The sequence below is a fragment of the Ptychodera flava genome, chromosome 21 (genome assembly GCF_041260155.1).
Source record: "Ptychodera flava strain L36383 chromosome 21, AS_Pfla_20210202, whole genome shotgun sequence".
NCBI classification, from domain to species: Eukaryota; Metazoa; Hemichordata; class Enteropneusta; family Ptychoderidae; genus Ptychodera; species Ptychodera flava.
Genome location: NC_091948.1, coordinates 16,528,358 through 16,543,707, shown reverse-complemented (window position 1 = coordinate 16,543,707; position 15,350 = coordinate 16,528,358). Strand labels below are relative to the sequence as shown.

Genomic DNA, 15,350 nt, shown 5'->3' with positions numbered 1-15,350 from the left:
CGACTAATCCGTAGCAATTAAAATGTTTCCACTAGCTGTGATATTTGACGTGGTGGTGACCTCTGATTTGAACGCGTTCGCCGCTGTGATATCACAGCTAGGTTTCCACGGTATCCATCTATTCCCAAAGAACCTCCGCCATGTGCACATCGTACCCACAAATACCTTGAATAGCAAGGAACACGACTAACACTTCCAGGCTTACAAACGTGCTGACATTTTCTTGCCCGTTCTCGTTTCAGAATTTTAGTGTTTTTTCCACAGACCCTGCTGCATCCGTGTGTAGCGTCAATTGTTTTTTCCCGAAGACAGAAAGTCCTCGCTTCAGTTTCTGAGTGTGATAAAACTGCAGAGCTTCGGTTAGGATTTCCAAATCTGCGTAAGGCTGTTCGCAAATTGTTTTTCTATTTGCGTAAAATGTACCAAAAATGCGTACAACATGACTACATGTAAGTACCTATATATAACAGCTGTCTACGCGATATCGAAAACCGGTTCAAAAGTCAATGAATAACATCAGTGACAATGTTTTTTCTTTGATATCAGTTTCACAATTTGTTCTGTTCTATTTTCTGTCGACGATTTTCATTTCTTACTAATTATTTAGACTACAACTTCCCACTATTGCCTTCGCTGCCTGACCTATCATCGCTGCTCTGAAGTCAAATTCACTTAGTCTCGGGCCTTCCGTGATTATCACCATCAGATCATTTAGATCAGGCATAGTCACTTAGACAGCTACGTTTCGATTTTGTAATCCTGTTTTGGGTACTGAACCCACGCGCTCACACGGGACAGATGAGACTGGAATCACGGCTGCAATTATGGCCAATTTTGCAATATTCTGGAATAAGTTTGCAGACCGGCATAAAACTATTATTTTTAAGTCTGCGTAGCATTAACTTAAACTTGATATTCGACTAGGAGATCTTCAGGGTTTACAAATATGCATTGGGCGCAGCGGAAAAAAAACCCATTTTTTGCAATAACGACGAACTCTATTGAACTTGTTACATTTTATTGTACAGACTTGAAGGGAAAACGTGATTGCCAGGATGTAGGACAAATATTGCTAAATTAAGAACATTTTTATCAGCAAACAATTTATTTTTAGTCCTGGATAAACTTCACATTGAAGGGAAACTACATGTTCTCATGTCTTTGTTACAGAGACTGCGCTTTTTAATGCGTATCGGATTACGCAGACGTCATTTTACTTTGCGTACTTCAAAGTAATAACATGCTTGAAATACGCAGGATTTTGCGTTAACGGAAGCTCTGTAATAAAACTATTGATAATATTTTAAAATTTCACTTTTTCTCAGTATTTTTTGCAAGACATGGATATATTTGTCTAACATATTCATTAAAAAGTAACAGGTCCTCGTAACGCCAGCACGCGTAAGCCTTTTCAATAAAAAAGATATCGATTTGAAGGTACAATGTCTGTGCTTTATCTGTAAAACACGTCTGTGACTGCGTTTTTAATATTTTGTTGGGCAGTGAAATAGACGACAGTCAACGCTGCCTGTATTTTCATTGTAAATCTCTGAAAATCACAAGTCAATTGGAAGGTGACTGCGTGTTTGTACGTACGTACGCTGTTTTGAGGTCTCTTCGCCAAGTCGCTGAACGTGACATATTTTCACAATGTCACCGGGTATCTATCATAAACAAACGCATCTGCAGCCCGTCATCCGTTTGTAATCACACATACATAGCTTGGACCGTTGACTTGAGGCACCTCCATCCTTGGACAGACCATGAAGTAATCGTACAGTGTAAGTATAACTTTCATGTGTAAAAAAGGTCACGAGCGTTCATGGCCGTACGATCAATTATGTCAGCATATCAAATAACGTTAAATCATGGCTCCGCCCTCGGCCTTGCTTGGCGGCTACATTCAAATTTCGCTAACGGCCCTAAAAGATCCCGGATGCTGTCGATTCCGATAAGGCTGCATCATTTCATTGGCGATATATACCTTCTCGCAGCCTAAAACTTTACAATTTTCCGTCTAAGTGGCCCAAAACTGGGTAGATTTGATGGCTGATTTATGGACTTGCCAACACCGGGAGAATTTTGAGAATCAACATGCAGAAGTGAAGAAAACGGAGGTAATTCATGGGTATGTCAGTTTACTGTCGAGTGGAGCTGGCTACCTTCTCATTATATACACTGTGTAGTAACTCTCGCCGTAGACTGAACCTGGGCAATGGTAACTCTCGCCGTAGACTGAACCTGGGCAATGGTGTCACTTGTATATTTTGGCATAGATTGTGAAACTGTATGAGGGTTTCCATAGGGTTGTTCACATAAGCACATTACAATGTGTAAAATATGACTTTATTAATCATAATCATAATTTATTAATAATCATAATTATCACAACAATGGAGTTTCCAGACAGCATTTACACAAAGTAGACGCATTGTGTGTAAAAAGTTTTAATATTCTGTAACATTCATATTAATAATTTATTAATATTCATAATTTTTTATGATAATTATAGGAAAAAATATCACAAATTATGCCTACTGGACCTGTGACCAAGCAAGACTGTAAGTTTTGCAGTCAATTTGAAATTATTGGTGACAAATAGAAACCCGAGGCCAATGAGGCTGTTTGCTGTAACTGATATGACAAAGATGGTGTGAAAGTTGAAACGGATCCCAGCCATTGAAATGTGACTTAAAATGTACTCGTTAGTGATTTAAAATATTTTACTTATACAACAAATATACGGTAATCTTCAAAAAATGATTTTTTTTTTTAAATTGGTCTTTGTGATCATTAAGGTACACGAGAAGTGGTTTTAAAACTATTTTCCCTATTGACATTGAATTATTGCATTATAGAAGACAAAAATTCAAAATTTTAAAATAGATTTATGCAATTTTTGAGTATAAAATGATTGGAAATTTGTTTTAAAAATGTAAATGCATAACAATGTTTTGTTCAAGTACAAAAACCTGGAATATTGCATAACTGGAATTATAAACTAAATCAAAAAGAATTTAATCTGACAAGATTTCAGAATCAACCAAATATCAAAGTCAAGTTTGTGGCACTTTTTTTTCAGTTAACAACAAAATCATGGGTTGTCATGATGGTTTACTTTTTGAAGTGAAGAAGATGTGAGAAATCTTTTTATCTTGACACTACTTTTAGACCGTTAAATTGGCATGGTTGGTTGGTTGGATGCAAATTGTGGATTGGGTTGTACTGGTTCAGTCTTGCTTTAAAATTGTAAAATCACTGCGCAATAGCATGTGATGACAACAAACACATGCAGGGCTATAAAACAAGGAATGTAGTAAATTACAAAACCACTGGCACTACGGTATAATTGACAACACTGAGACTGGGGACATCGCATCTTTACTCCGAGCTATTTTTTTCTGTTGGCACTAAGATTTGTAGATACGCAGTTGTTGCTATGTATTAGTCTACTAATTTATGATACGCTGTATGTTAACAAGATGCTTATTTACTGTGAACCAGACATGTGAACCAGATTATGCGGAGATAATCTGTAAAAGGTGTCTCAATCCAACAGAGATTTTCTGACTCTGCATTCTTGTCACCTGCTTTTAGTTAAGAATATATTGTCCAAGTTTACAATTTTTTGTGGGTATCTTCAGACAGTGGGTTTTACATTGTCTGAAATTGCTAAAGATGGTCACTGTTGCAAAATATTGAAAAAAGGCAATCTTCATTAATCATAGTTAATATAGTAGAGATAAAAGTTATGAGATCTCCTGAAATCATGCGGAAAAAACAATTTAAACATCTTGTATTTTTCATATTCTACACACTTCCAGCATTCAATTCCGTCATGGAGAAACACAAAACTTAGCATTTTCATGGATGATTATATGGATGAAGTGAAGTGGTCCAGGCGTTCACCACTACTGACACTGCAGATCTCCTGCAAGTTGTCAGGAAGTGAAAGATCAGAGATTCTCTGTGAGATCAGAGATCTGACATATGGAGTTCAGAGTCAGCTAATTCTAGACTGATATTTATTTTTTCTGTGTCTCATTATTTAAGATTTAAAATCCCAGATAGGTTTATATAACTTATGAAGAACATTACCAGCTTCCCGTTGCCTGTGAAACAGGGCCCACTTTAAATGCCTCTACAAAGCTATCATTTATATGAAAATAAATATTTCCGGGAAAGTTTGACAATACTTTGGAAATGGGGAGTACAAAAGTCATTAAAAAGATCTCATTTCAGTCAAATGTTTTGATGAAAACCACAAAAATCATCTGTCAAGGGATTAAACAATCTTCCCACTCAGGAAACAGACTGTTCTTGGGGAAACTGAGTCTTTCAATGAAACAAACTTGTGATGTCACCCACATGGTCAGAAACTGTGTGTACAAAATTTCTTACTTTGAGGGTGTTTTTTCGATGAACTATATCTGGAAAAGTGTGAAAGATTGATGGTATGGTTAATTCATTGAGAATGGTTCAACTGTTGGTTTTAGAGGTTATACACCCATACCAACTGTTACACTGTTGATATCAGAGCATTTGCTAAGGCTCATCTATTGCTGGTTTCAGGACATTCACTTTGGCTAAATGAATTACTGGTTTCTGAGGATACACCAGGCCAATTGTTACACCACCACGTTCTGCGGCAGTCACTGACTGGCCAATAGTTCCACTGGTGGTTTTGAAGCACTTATGTGGCCAATATCATTACGTTGGCATTCACATGAGCCTAATTGCTACATTCAGGGCAAAGTAAAAGAGACACATTGAAAGATTTCTGGTTTGATGGTTGGCACCCCGACCATGCATGGTTTCCCAGCTACTTCTATTACATTCATACTGGCCATAATATCTGTAGACCTTAGAAAAAATGTCTATGGTTTATTCCAGCTGGTTTTACAACTTTCATACGTTCTGGCCACCAGGTTTTTCATATGCCATTAGAAGATTAATACTGGCCAAGGTTCCAAGTTGGCGTCAAAACATTCATACTGGCTATGGCTTCCAAGCTAGTTTTAGAACAGTCACCATAAACAGCGACTATACAACCATATACAATGGTCAGTGACATTTTTACATCTCAAACATTAACTAAAAATACCATGGTGACTTTTAGGAAGTTTACATGTACAAACTCAAAAATGACACTAGCTGGCTTGAAAACCTTTCAAAGGTTTACTGTGTGTACTAACAGAGCACAGAAGAATGATCTTTACGGATCAATTTTAAAACTGCATGACATTGTATGAGAGCAGGACATTTACAAATGCCACACATTGAGTTCCCATTCAGCATATATGAGGACAGGCTGACTTGTGAGGCATATCCTTTGATATCAGAATGTGTACCATCTCAAAATTTTGTTGGGGCCGTTGATCAATTTGCGCAGTGATCCAGTATGTGCCAGCCCATTGTACTGCATGTATATATCTGACTTAGTACATTGCCAAAGGCACAGTAGTAATAAATCAAAGGCTTCATATTAATGACAATTATTGCTGTATGAAGTGCAACGTGAGATCGTAAAAAGCAAAACTGCAGACCAGTGGGAGGGATATGTCATGGTGAGATAAAATAACCAGGATAATAACCATGGTTTGTGGAGGGATTCACTTAAACAAACTGGGCCACGTCCACCTTGCTGTGGTGATCAGCGTCTGTCCAAGGGTGTTCATGATAATGAATGAATACAAACATACCCCTAAAATAATAATAATAAATAGTACTCTATAGCTATACATAGGCCTGGAATTCTCCAGTCTTGTCTTGTGCAAATATTAGCTGTATCAGATGAAAAACTTCAAACATTTCATTTTAGTAAATAATCAGTGCATCTTGTCAAATATTAGTTGAATTATTGTGTGTATCATATTTTCTAATCAAGCAAACTTGAAATATTTGAACCACTGGCCAGTGTACTTTTCAAATCTGTCTGAAAATTAAAATTAGTCAAGCCATGCTTATGCGAAAATTGATATGAAAGTGTAAAAAATGACTGAATAGCAATATTTTCAATACTACAAGACAGGGGCGAGGATCAGAAATTTTTGTTTGTGGACAATTCTGTACAATAGCTAGTATATGAATGAATTAGTCAGTCATGAGAAAAGCAGATGTTACCGTTTGAGTTTCAATTTAGAATGCTGGTCAAAGAGGAGAGGACTCTTACTGAATGCCGATGTACAACAAGTGACGCATTTCAGCACCGGTGGCTGCTTTGACTGAGATAATGTATCAGACAAGTAGACTGATATCGTTATCATACACACATTGTTTGTATTTACAAGTAGGATACTGTTTGTATAGTGACTTGTTCTGGCTGAGTTTTGTATATTTGGAATATGTCATGACTTGTCTATCAGCAAACCGGATCTAACAGAAGCACCTGGGTCTGTCTGTTGTCCGCAGGGTCGTTACACTGAAGGACAATACATTATCACCTGTAACTTTTGCACTGCAGTGTTCGTGTTCTGATTTTCAACGAGTAAAAATTCAACCATGCAGTCACTGATGTTGCATGTGTATGACAAATTTTTTTACGCCAGTCAAAGAAATAATGGCATAATTCATTATTACTGTGTTTAAGAATAAATAAGTCATTTTTTTTCCCATAATAAACATAACCACCTACATTCACAAAATAAAACACATGATGATGATGATTGTAATTAACCCTTTGAATGCTGTAATTGTTCCAACCATAATTTTAGTACGACATTTTTACCAATGTTTATGAATTTTTCTGTAATGTTGTGATAATTTTGGACCAAATGGGCATCGCATTTCATTGGCTACAGTTTGTTATCAAAATTTTGACAAAAATCTGAAAAAAATTGACTGGAGTATATTTTCTAAAGTAGACAAAAATGACTTTGGCACTCAAAGGGTTAATTGCGGCCCCAAAGTACAAGGTCAATCATTTTTATGGACTTAAAATGATCTTCCAAAAATCATTGGACCTTTGGTTAAAGAAAATAAATTCATGTTTTTTTTAATACAAGACTTCCAGATGGGGTGTTTTGAAATTAGACAACACTATGGATAATAACGTTATATGTGTCTGTCTCATGAACTGCTTTTCATGCCCCGGCTTGTCTTTGTGTTCAGATGTAATTTCCCTGTTGTGGGATGTGTGTGATGTACAGATGAACTCCCAGGTATAATTTGTGAATGGGAGTATATATGATATTGATAAAACAGACATAGCATGCATACATCTTGTGATAGAAAGGTGAAGTAGATAATGATGCCTGTAAAAAGGTACTGACCCAACCTTGAACCTTGACCAAAAATTCATGGGTCGTCTGTAAAATATTGGTGAGAAAATGTAGTTGTGTGATATTTGTGAATGACATAAAGTTCAAGAAATATGGGAAAATTCCTATTTTTGTGTTGCTAGGAGCTATTTCTGCCTGTATTTGTGCTTGAAATTATATATTGACTTCAAGAAATATGGTGGAAGACTGGACCATAAAAGAGTTGTCTTGTGTTGTAAAGTTATTTTCAGTAGAGGGGTCTATTGTTCTGATGCAGAAAACGAAAACCTAAAATGATGGTGTATATTTTGATATATACGCAAACATTCTTAAATTTGCCTGTCTATTGGAGAGATCAGGTGCTTGCTGCTAAAAGGTCTACTGCCATAAATTAGATAGCTTTATCAACGACTCTACAAAGTTTCTGAAAGTCCTTTATTGTGATGATCACCACATTGATAACATCGTCGTGTGCTTGAGTGGCAGTGCTTACAAGGTTATCAGTCCATCGGGCAATGTACTTTTTTCACCGGTGTCTTTCACCCAGAATTTTAGTTCAAATTTCTGAACTGGAACAAATATGCAGAGACTATGACTTACGGTGAAATAATTATGTTCAAATTTTTGAACAAATTGCCGTCCAGGAGACCAAATGCCTCATCAGTGCTGTGAGCTAGGTGACATAAAATATATCAATGTCAGTTTTTTTACTTGTAAATAGGAGAACAAGGAATAAAAGCAAGGGATTAAGTTTCAAGACATCAAATGCACTTGTAGCAGAAATCGATGTCAAAAAACCCAAATGTTAAACCAATTAGGGTGGAGGTTTAGACCCTGTCTAGACTTCACAGCACTCCTTGACCATCTTTTGAAATTTAATCCTATAGAAGACTATGGGGTTTGGAAATTCAGCTTATAAACTGAGTTGTTGTATGTGCACATCAATGGACTTTTCATAGAAGATGCCTGCACTACACATGCATCCCACCATCAACATTATATCCTTATTGGAAGACAACATTTTTTCACTTTTTGGTTTTCACATCGCTCTAACTACAGCATAGCTTTCACCTGTGTTTGAAACTTGAACAAAGTAAAGACTACATTTACAGTTTGTTGTCGGTGACTTCATGAAAATAGTTCATGCAGTGAACTATTTATTATCATTGATAAAGCTATCTAATTTAAGGCAATAGATCTTTTTAAGCAGCAAGCACCTGATCTCTCCAATAGTTGCTCAAGTTGGTCGGTTATATAATAAATGGTAAGAGATATCAGCAATGTGAACATCTAATAGGAGTATGGGATTATATAATGTGTTTACAGCTTCATTTTATCATTGTAAAATGTTCAATTGCTCATTTAATTTTAATTATACCCACCGATTTGCCCAGTGGGTGGGATATTCGGAATGCGGGGCCTGACCACGCATTGGGAAGACGCTACCATAATATAGAACTTTCCTTTTTTCTTCAGGGACTGAGACAAGGGTAAAGATGCGTATTGTGGGCATCGCGAGATGCCCGGCGGGAGAGATGCATTGGCGCCTGGCAATGGATCCTTTCCCTGCAATCTCTTGTCAGGGAGAGTTGCGATAAAAATTTGTCATTTTTATTTCATTCTCTCACAGTGCCTCCTATGAAAAGTATAATTAAGGAGTCTAGTAAACCTATTATGTGTCAGGTGGACCTATATATCTCCAATCCTATGGACACTTAGCTGTGGGGTTAGGATCCTGGGGATAGGATCTTTTGAGACCCCCTTGTACAAACTGCTTACGGTTGATAGTACAAGTTCAGTCTATCCAATTACTTCTAGCAGTAACAAACTACATGTAGTAGTTCCAGTCCAGTCTACTTAACTAATTTTAAATTAATAGTAACTAACTAGGAATAGTACAAGTCACAATTTATCTAACTACTTCTAATAGTAACCAACTTGGAAAAAAAGGTCCAGTCTATACGGCTGACACTGAAGTGTTGGGGCTGAAAATGTGATAATCGGCGGAATAAATCAAATGCAGTTGAATTTCTACATGCAAAGAGTCCGATATGCAGTGACTTGTGTCTGGCCACTCACAATCAAATAAACATCATTGTTTACAAAATATATATATTTTAATGAAAAGTATGCAAGTTACATCTTTAAAATCTACAAGGAAAATGTTAGCCATATTCATAATGCCACTTTTTATAAATTTAGCCTTTCTGGTTTGGACCTACAGAAAGCAATTCTATCTTCTGTTTGACTTGATATTGTCGATTATGGAGCAAAGTTGAAGTCCGACGTGCAAAATAGCCAACTGCGGTTTTGAGTTGCCAGGCTAATCTTAAGAGTTATGTATACATTCAGAGTAGATGAATAGCAGAGATATGAAGTACTGACTCTCATTGAACACAATGGTCAACAGTCTGTATTTCTCTGCGCTTTACACCTGTCAATGATACTTTTATGTGTGTCTTTTATGTGTGTCTAATCATGGAGGTAGTACCTCCATGGTCTAATATACTCATAAAACAATTAGCAGACTCATTAAGTGCAGTATCAGTAATATGCAATGTGATGTAAACGTACCATGGTACATGTACATCATTTAATCAGGCTATCTGACTACAGAAGCAGTGGTTTAATTGGTACCAAGTCTTTGTCAAAAAAGTCGGCTAGGTCACGAAAAATGTAAATAGTTTGATAGTGCATGCATACCTCTATTCAATGTAACACCACTCCAAACACAAAATTCATGTGATACTTTTTATGAGGAGCTATATGACTCTTTCATGAGTTTGAGAATTTTCTAAGAGAGTAAAAGATACCCCCTGCCCCTAACTTATGCATCTTGCTGATATTTAAACTTTTTCCACTGTGTGTAATGATGCCCCATCAAGGTCTTTCACTACATTTTGACAATTTATAAGCAATATTCCTTAAACTGATAAGCAAAATAAAAACATCTCTATTTTTGAGCTTTGGATAGGTTAATTTGAAAGGTGAATAAATTGCAATGCTGGTTGTATCTTTAAAATATAAAAACAAAAAATTGTGTACATGTACATATATGAAGGTGGTATATGTATGTTCTTTTGAAGAATTGTTCATTGGCTATTCAAAATGAACATGTATGTTGAACTATAATCACACATTATAAAGACCTTTGTATACACAAATAAATTAGATACCTCCGTTGGAGTCAGGGTTAACTTTGTTTCAAGAAATGCCAAATTACATTTCAAACATGGACCAGAAAAAAACCCAGACGCTTAAACTGAATAATCATTGGCCAGTCTACAGTCTGATTCTAATGTGGAAAACATTAAACTTTGAATCGCATTGTCCCATTAAATAAACATTTTGGATATGATAACTGATCAAAATGCACTCTTTGAAGTAATTGTCAACATCACTTGACCTATGCAGGGGGATGAAAGGTGAAAGTTCATGACCTTTGTTCAAATAATAAAAACATGTCTCTGCTTTGTAATCAGAAATATTCAGTTAATCAGATAAAAGAATACCATAGTAGCAAGAAATTACTGCTCTGAGTTTGAGAATCTTAGATTAATCACTCACTTCTTGGGATTTTAATGTCTGTTTATAATTATTAATTAATAAGTGGTAATTAGTAAATTAGGGTAAAAAGTGAGGAGTGGAGAGGTGGAACTTTAACCTCCATTCAATATAATCTGTTATTGTGTGTTTTTATTTTGATATTTTTGACAGGGACAACGTAGAACAGAAAAGGGAATGTCAAGGTTATTGTCAGCACACATCATGCAGAGCGTGTCGCTTCGTGGATCCGTCGCCGGATTGTGTCAAATGTGCAGAAAATGATGAAGAATGCTTGGCGCAGTTCGGCAGGTGTGTTCGGAAAAAAGTCTGCACAAGAGACCGATTCCCTTGCAAACAATCAAGCAGGGTAAGTGATTATACTGTGGCAAAGCTAGTTTTCAGATTTGACCACAAAATAGGTCAATACTAGTCTAAAACTCTGGACTTCATCTTTGGCCGGAGTATGGGCGAACGCCAAAGAAGTCTTTAGAGTTCTAGACGAGGTAAATACTTTATTGGGCAATCAATTGAGTGTCTGGGATTAAGTCACATAGACTAGCCTGTGGTAGTCGTGTGCAGCCATGTACATTGCATTGGTATATTGCAGCTAGGGTAAATTCTCTTGATTATTGTGCAAGTACGCTGTGGTGCATGTATACTCAGTGGTAATGCATAATGTGTTGTTTAGCCATTGAGCGTTACAGTGCAAAACACTGTTTTTGGATTTTGGCGCTATATAAACTTTGCTGATTAATTGATTGATTGATAATGACTGTCTACTGGAAAATTCTGACTAGAAAGTGGACTATTGGCAAAAAAAAAAAAGGCTTTCATCACTTACAAAAGTTACAGAAAAAAGTAAATAGTTCTTGATGTACAAAACACTGAAGAGGTTGCCAAGAGTGATATAACTCTTCTACTCCAACATCTTGTGCAGAGACTGAGAGACTGGCACTGTGTAATTTATGATCCATACTGCACAGTGGGCATGGAGGAAATGTAATTTATTAAGTTCCAGGCCAACTGGCTCACGGGGTCAACCACAAACTTTACCCTTGAAAGACGAACATTCTACTCATCATGATTAATCTCAGGCACAATTATTCCTTCCGGAAAAATGTATAGTTGTATCCTCTCAGTGTCTCCCAATCGTCCATTGTCTGTGAGGTCTTATCAGTAAGTTTTTCGCATGCATTTCACACTCATGTATGCGCCTCGAAAGTGAAGAACCTGAACTTCGGCTCAAACTTTCCTCAATGAAACTTTCAACCATTCTCTTTCAAAATCAAGAATAAAAATTGGGAGTTATCATGCAAATTTTGGTGCTAGAGAAACAAATTACCCAAGATTTACTGATATTTGAAATTCAATATGGACGCCATCCCTGTGTTAAGACTATGGAGAAAAATAAGGTCAATGACGCTGTACCTTCTCTAATGTGTGGCCAGGTCAGGTAATTGGTTGTTGGCATGGAGTTGTTGGTAAATAGTTGATGATGTAGGGACATGAGGTGGGATATGGACCCAAAGAACCCAAAAGATGATTAAATATATCAATCAAAAAAATTCTAAGCTACAGTATAAACTGCCTAAAGATAGTTCAATGTGGAAAAAAGTTAAATAATTCAGAAATAAGAATTAACAGTCCAAAATAGTAATGACGCACTTCCCTACTGACCTGAGTGCATGTGAAATACACAACCTGGCATCTATAAATTAAATGTACCGGTATACCAAGTGATCATTTTAAGTCACTTTTAACTGTTTTAAATGGATTTTCCAAAGAGTCCTGTGGAAATGATGAAAAACGCTTATCTGGTATTGTGTTTGTAAAACCTCATGGCTGATAATTGTCATAGTATTGAAAAAAAATTGAAAGTGAAGAAATTACTGTTTTTGATAGGCATATTTACCTTGAAATACATGACCGTGTAAAGAATATATGCTAAAAGTGTTTAAGAGTAAATTTCTTTTCAAAAAATAATTTAATCTGTGACCAAAGGATTTTATTCTTTGAGTTTACAAATTCAAACATTGCAATTTGTTCAATCATCTTGTGCAGTGCAAAATTAATAAAATGACTGAAAAATAAAAAAAATTGGCAGAATTACAGTCTTTGTGATGTAAAATTATGGGTTGACATCACGATAATTGTTAATCTGTTTGAAGTACTACTATACTATAATTTAAATTAAAAAGGAAAAGTTCATGCAGAAACGGTAACATATATTGTCAGCAATGTAGTGTTAATTTTGACTTTACATCAAAATATGCCTTTGCTGGATACCAAATATATAGGGCGAAATATTAAAATCAGCCATGTTCAGCAAAATCCACACAACAGCATTGATCCTTTTCTAATTTGATTTGATTTGCTTATGTTATCCTTGTATGACAGTCAGTACAATATGGAACTTGAACACAACACAGTGAATAAGTATGCTGTAAATGAAATGGTGTGGCTGCATCCACATGCAGCAATAGGAGTGTCTTTGTCTCTCACCCCTCATTTCCAACCTGTCCCATCCCTGAAAAAATAGTTTGGTCTTATATTTATAATGTTAATATTTTCTGTATTTGTTAAAATGTGCGCATCTCAAAAACTTTTGATCATAAACATTTTCATTTTTTATAGCTGACCAGTCAGTTAACCTGTTTATTTTGAATATTTGCGCATTTTTCCTCAGTTTTGACATTTTCAGAATACCTTCTTATTCAATTTGTCATTTTCTAAAAGTTAAAATGCTCCTTTGTGTGGTCAAGCTTTCCACAAGCATCAAATGTGGTACTTCATATAGGAAGGTCTGCCTCTAGAGGGCGGGCATCATGAACGTGTTGTTAGTTACTGTATTTCCTCCACATAAATTTCTGATTGTACTGTAAACATTGAACATGGCCGACGTCCGATTTTCCTGTCTAAAACTTTCACTCATTTTCGTTCATATGACTCTGAAACTCCAGGAAACGATTGGGAAGAAAGAGTTATCTTGAAATATTGAGATACTCGCCGAAATTTTGCAAAATTAAATGAGAAAAAATGCAAGGAAAAATGCCGACGGGCTAACATCTGCAGATTATGCAACAGGCCCATATCACGTGAGGCCATGAGGGGATATCCACGCAACTCAGTACCAAACACTAGCGCACACGTACACAGAGTGAGCAAACACAAAGTGAGTACCCCTAACGTCAGCTCAGTAGTCTGTAATAGATTGTAGTCAACTAAGAAACCTTGGAGAAAGGCTTAACACTGGCTATGCCGCTAAGTCCCATTTGATTTTTGTCACAGCTCAAAATCGTCTCCTACACCTCAACCTGAACCATGAACACCCCCACCAGTTTATGATATGACCCATCACAATGGCATGACGTCAACGGATCTTGACAGACGGAAGTATTGACAGACGGAAGTAGTTGACACCAGCATACTGGTTTTCAACTCTAATACCTTCTCTGTCTATAAATAGACACGAGAAGGTAAAAATAAGATTTTCAATTTTTGAAAAACTAAGACTCTAAAATTTTTCTTATACCAAAAGCTTTAACATGAACCCCCCACAAGTGGTAGATCAGCAAAGAATTTTAAAAGTTTTGAGAGTCCAAATATCTGTCCCCGAGGCCTTGAGAATCACCAGACTTTGAAACAGCTACCGAAGCCAGGCTGCTGCTTCTATCCTGACATATTTGTATATACACACAGTATGTAATACTCAAGCACTCTTTTCTGACGTAATAATGGAAACTAGAAAGTCATGAGTTGTGCTAAATCATATACCTCATTTAAAAATACTGTTGAGTCTTGTCAGAGAATTTATTTGTTAATCAGTCATAAAAATGCCAGGTTGTGTTATATATCATAACTTCGATGGTGGTTCTATGCCAAGGAGTTAAATTTGCTTTGATACAAATCAAACTGTTAAAATATTTATACAGTTTGTCATGATAAATCTTGGGGAAGAGATGCAGGGAGAAGTGAGGGTAAAATTGAAAGTAAACGTTTGGATTATATGTCAAACAAATGATGTCAAAGCCTGATTTGGAGATGTCTGGGTGATTTCTGCTTTACAATTGGGTACGTGCCTATGTTTCTAGATGAACCGCACTTTAAAAGGAGATTCTACTCAGTTAGGTTATAATGGTAATATATATGAACAATAATATATATCCATGGATTAAGTTGCCTGTGGACTAGACTCTAGCTTTGATTGATGGTATACGCATGAAAGTGCTTACTTTGATTTAGTGTTGGTCCGAGGATGGTGACCAAAGGATGCCATTGTTTCCCTTCAGCTAAGATTTTCTTGTGTCATAAACAGGGTTAATTATCTGATCTAAGTTGCTCGAAATTCACTGAGCATGCTCTTCAGGCAAATTTCTGCATAAATTTCGTTTTTCCCAGTACATACTGGTTGAAGTTTCTGTAATTACAGACAGACATTTCTTAATTTTAAAATAGAATGTATCTCAGGACATTTTCAGTAACTTGTTATTAATTTTGCCAGATTATAAATCATGTCATCCTTTTTCCTCTTAGCTCTGCTGTCGG

At 36.2% G+C, this 15,350-nt stretch overlaps 1 protein-coding gene across 1 annotated transcript in view; it reads left to right on the top strand.

Annotated features, from left to right (window-relative positions):
- LOC139121562 (cysteine-rich motor neuron 1 protein-like) overlaps positions 1–15,350 on the top strand; it is a 37,439-nt gene that overhangs the window by 13,471 nt on the left and 8,618 nt on the right. Inside the window, exon 3 of the mRNA XM_070686570.1 lies at positions 10,977–11,172. Coding sequence (XP_070542671.1) covers positions 10,977–11,172 — 196 coding nt within the window. The remainder of the gene's footprint in view (positions 1–10,976; positions 11,173–15,350) is intronic.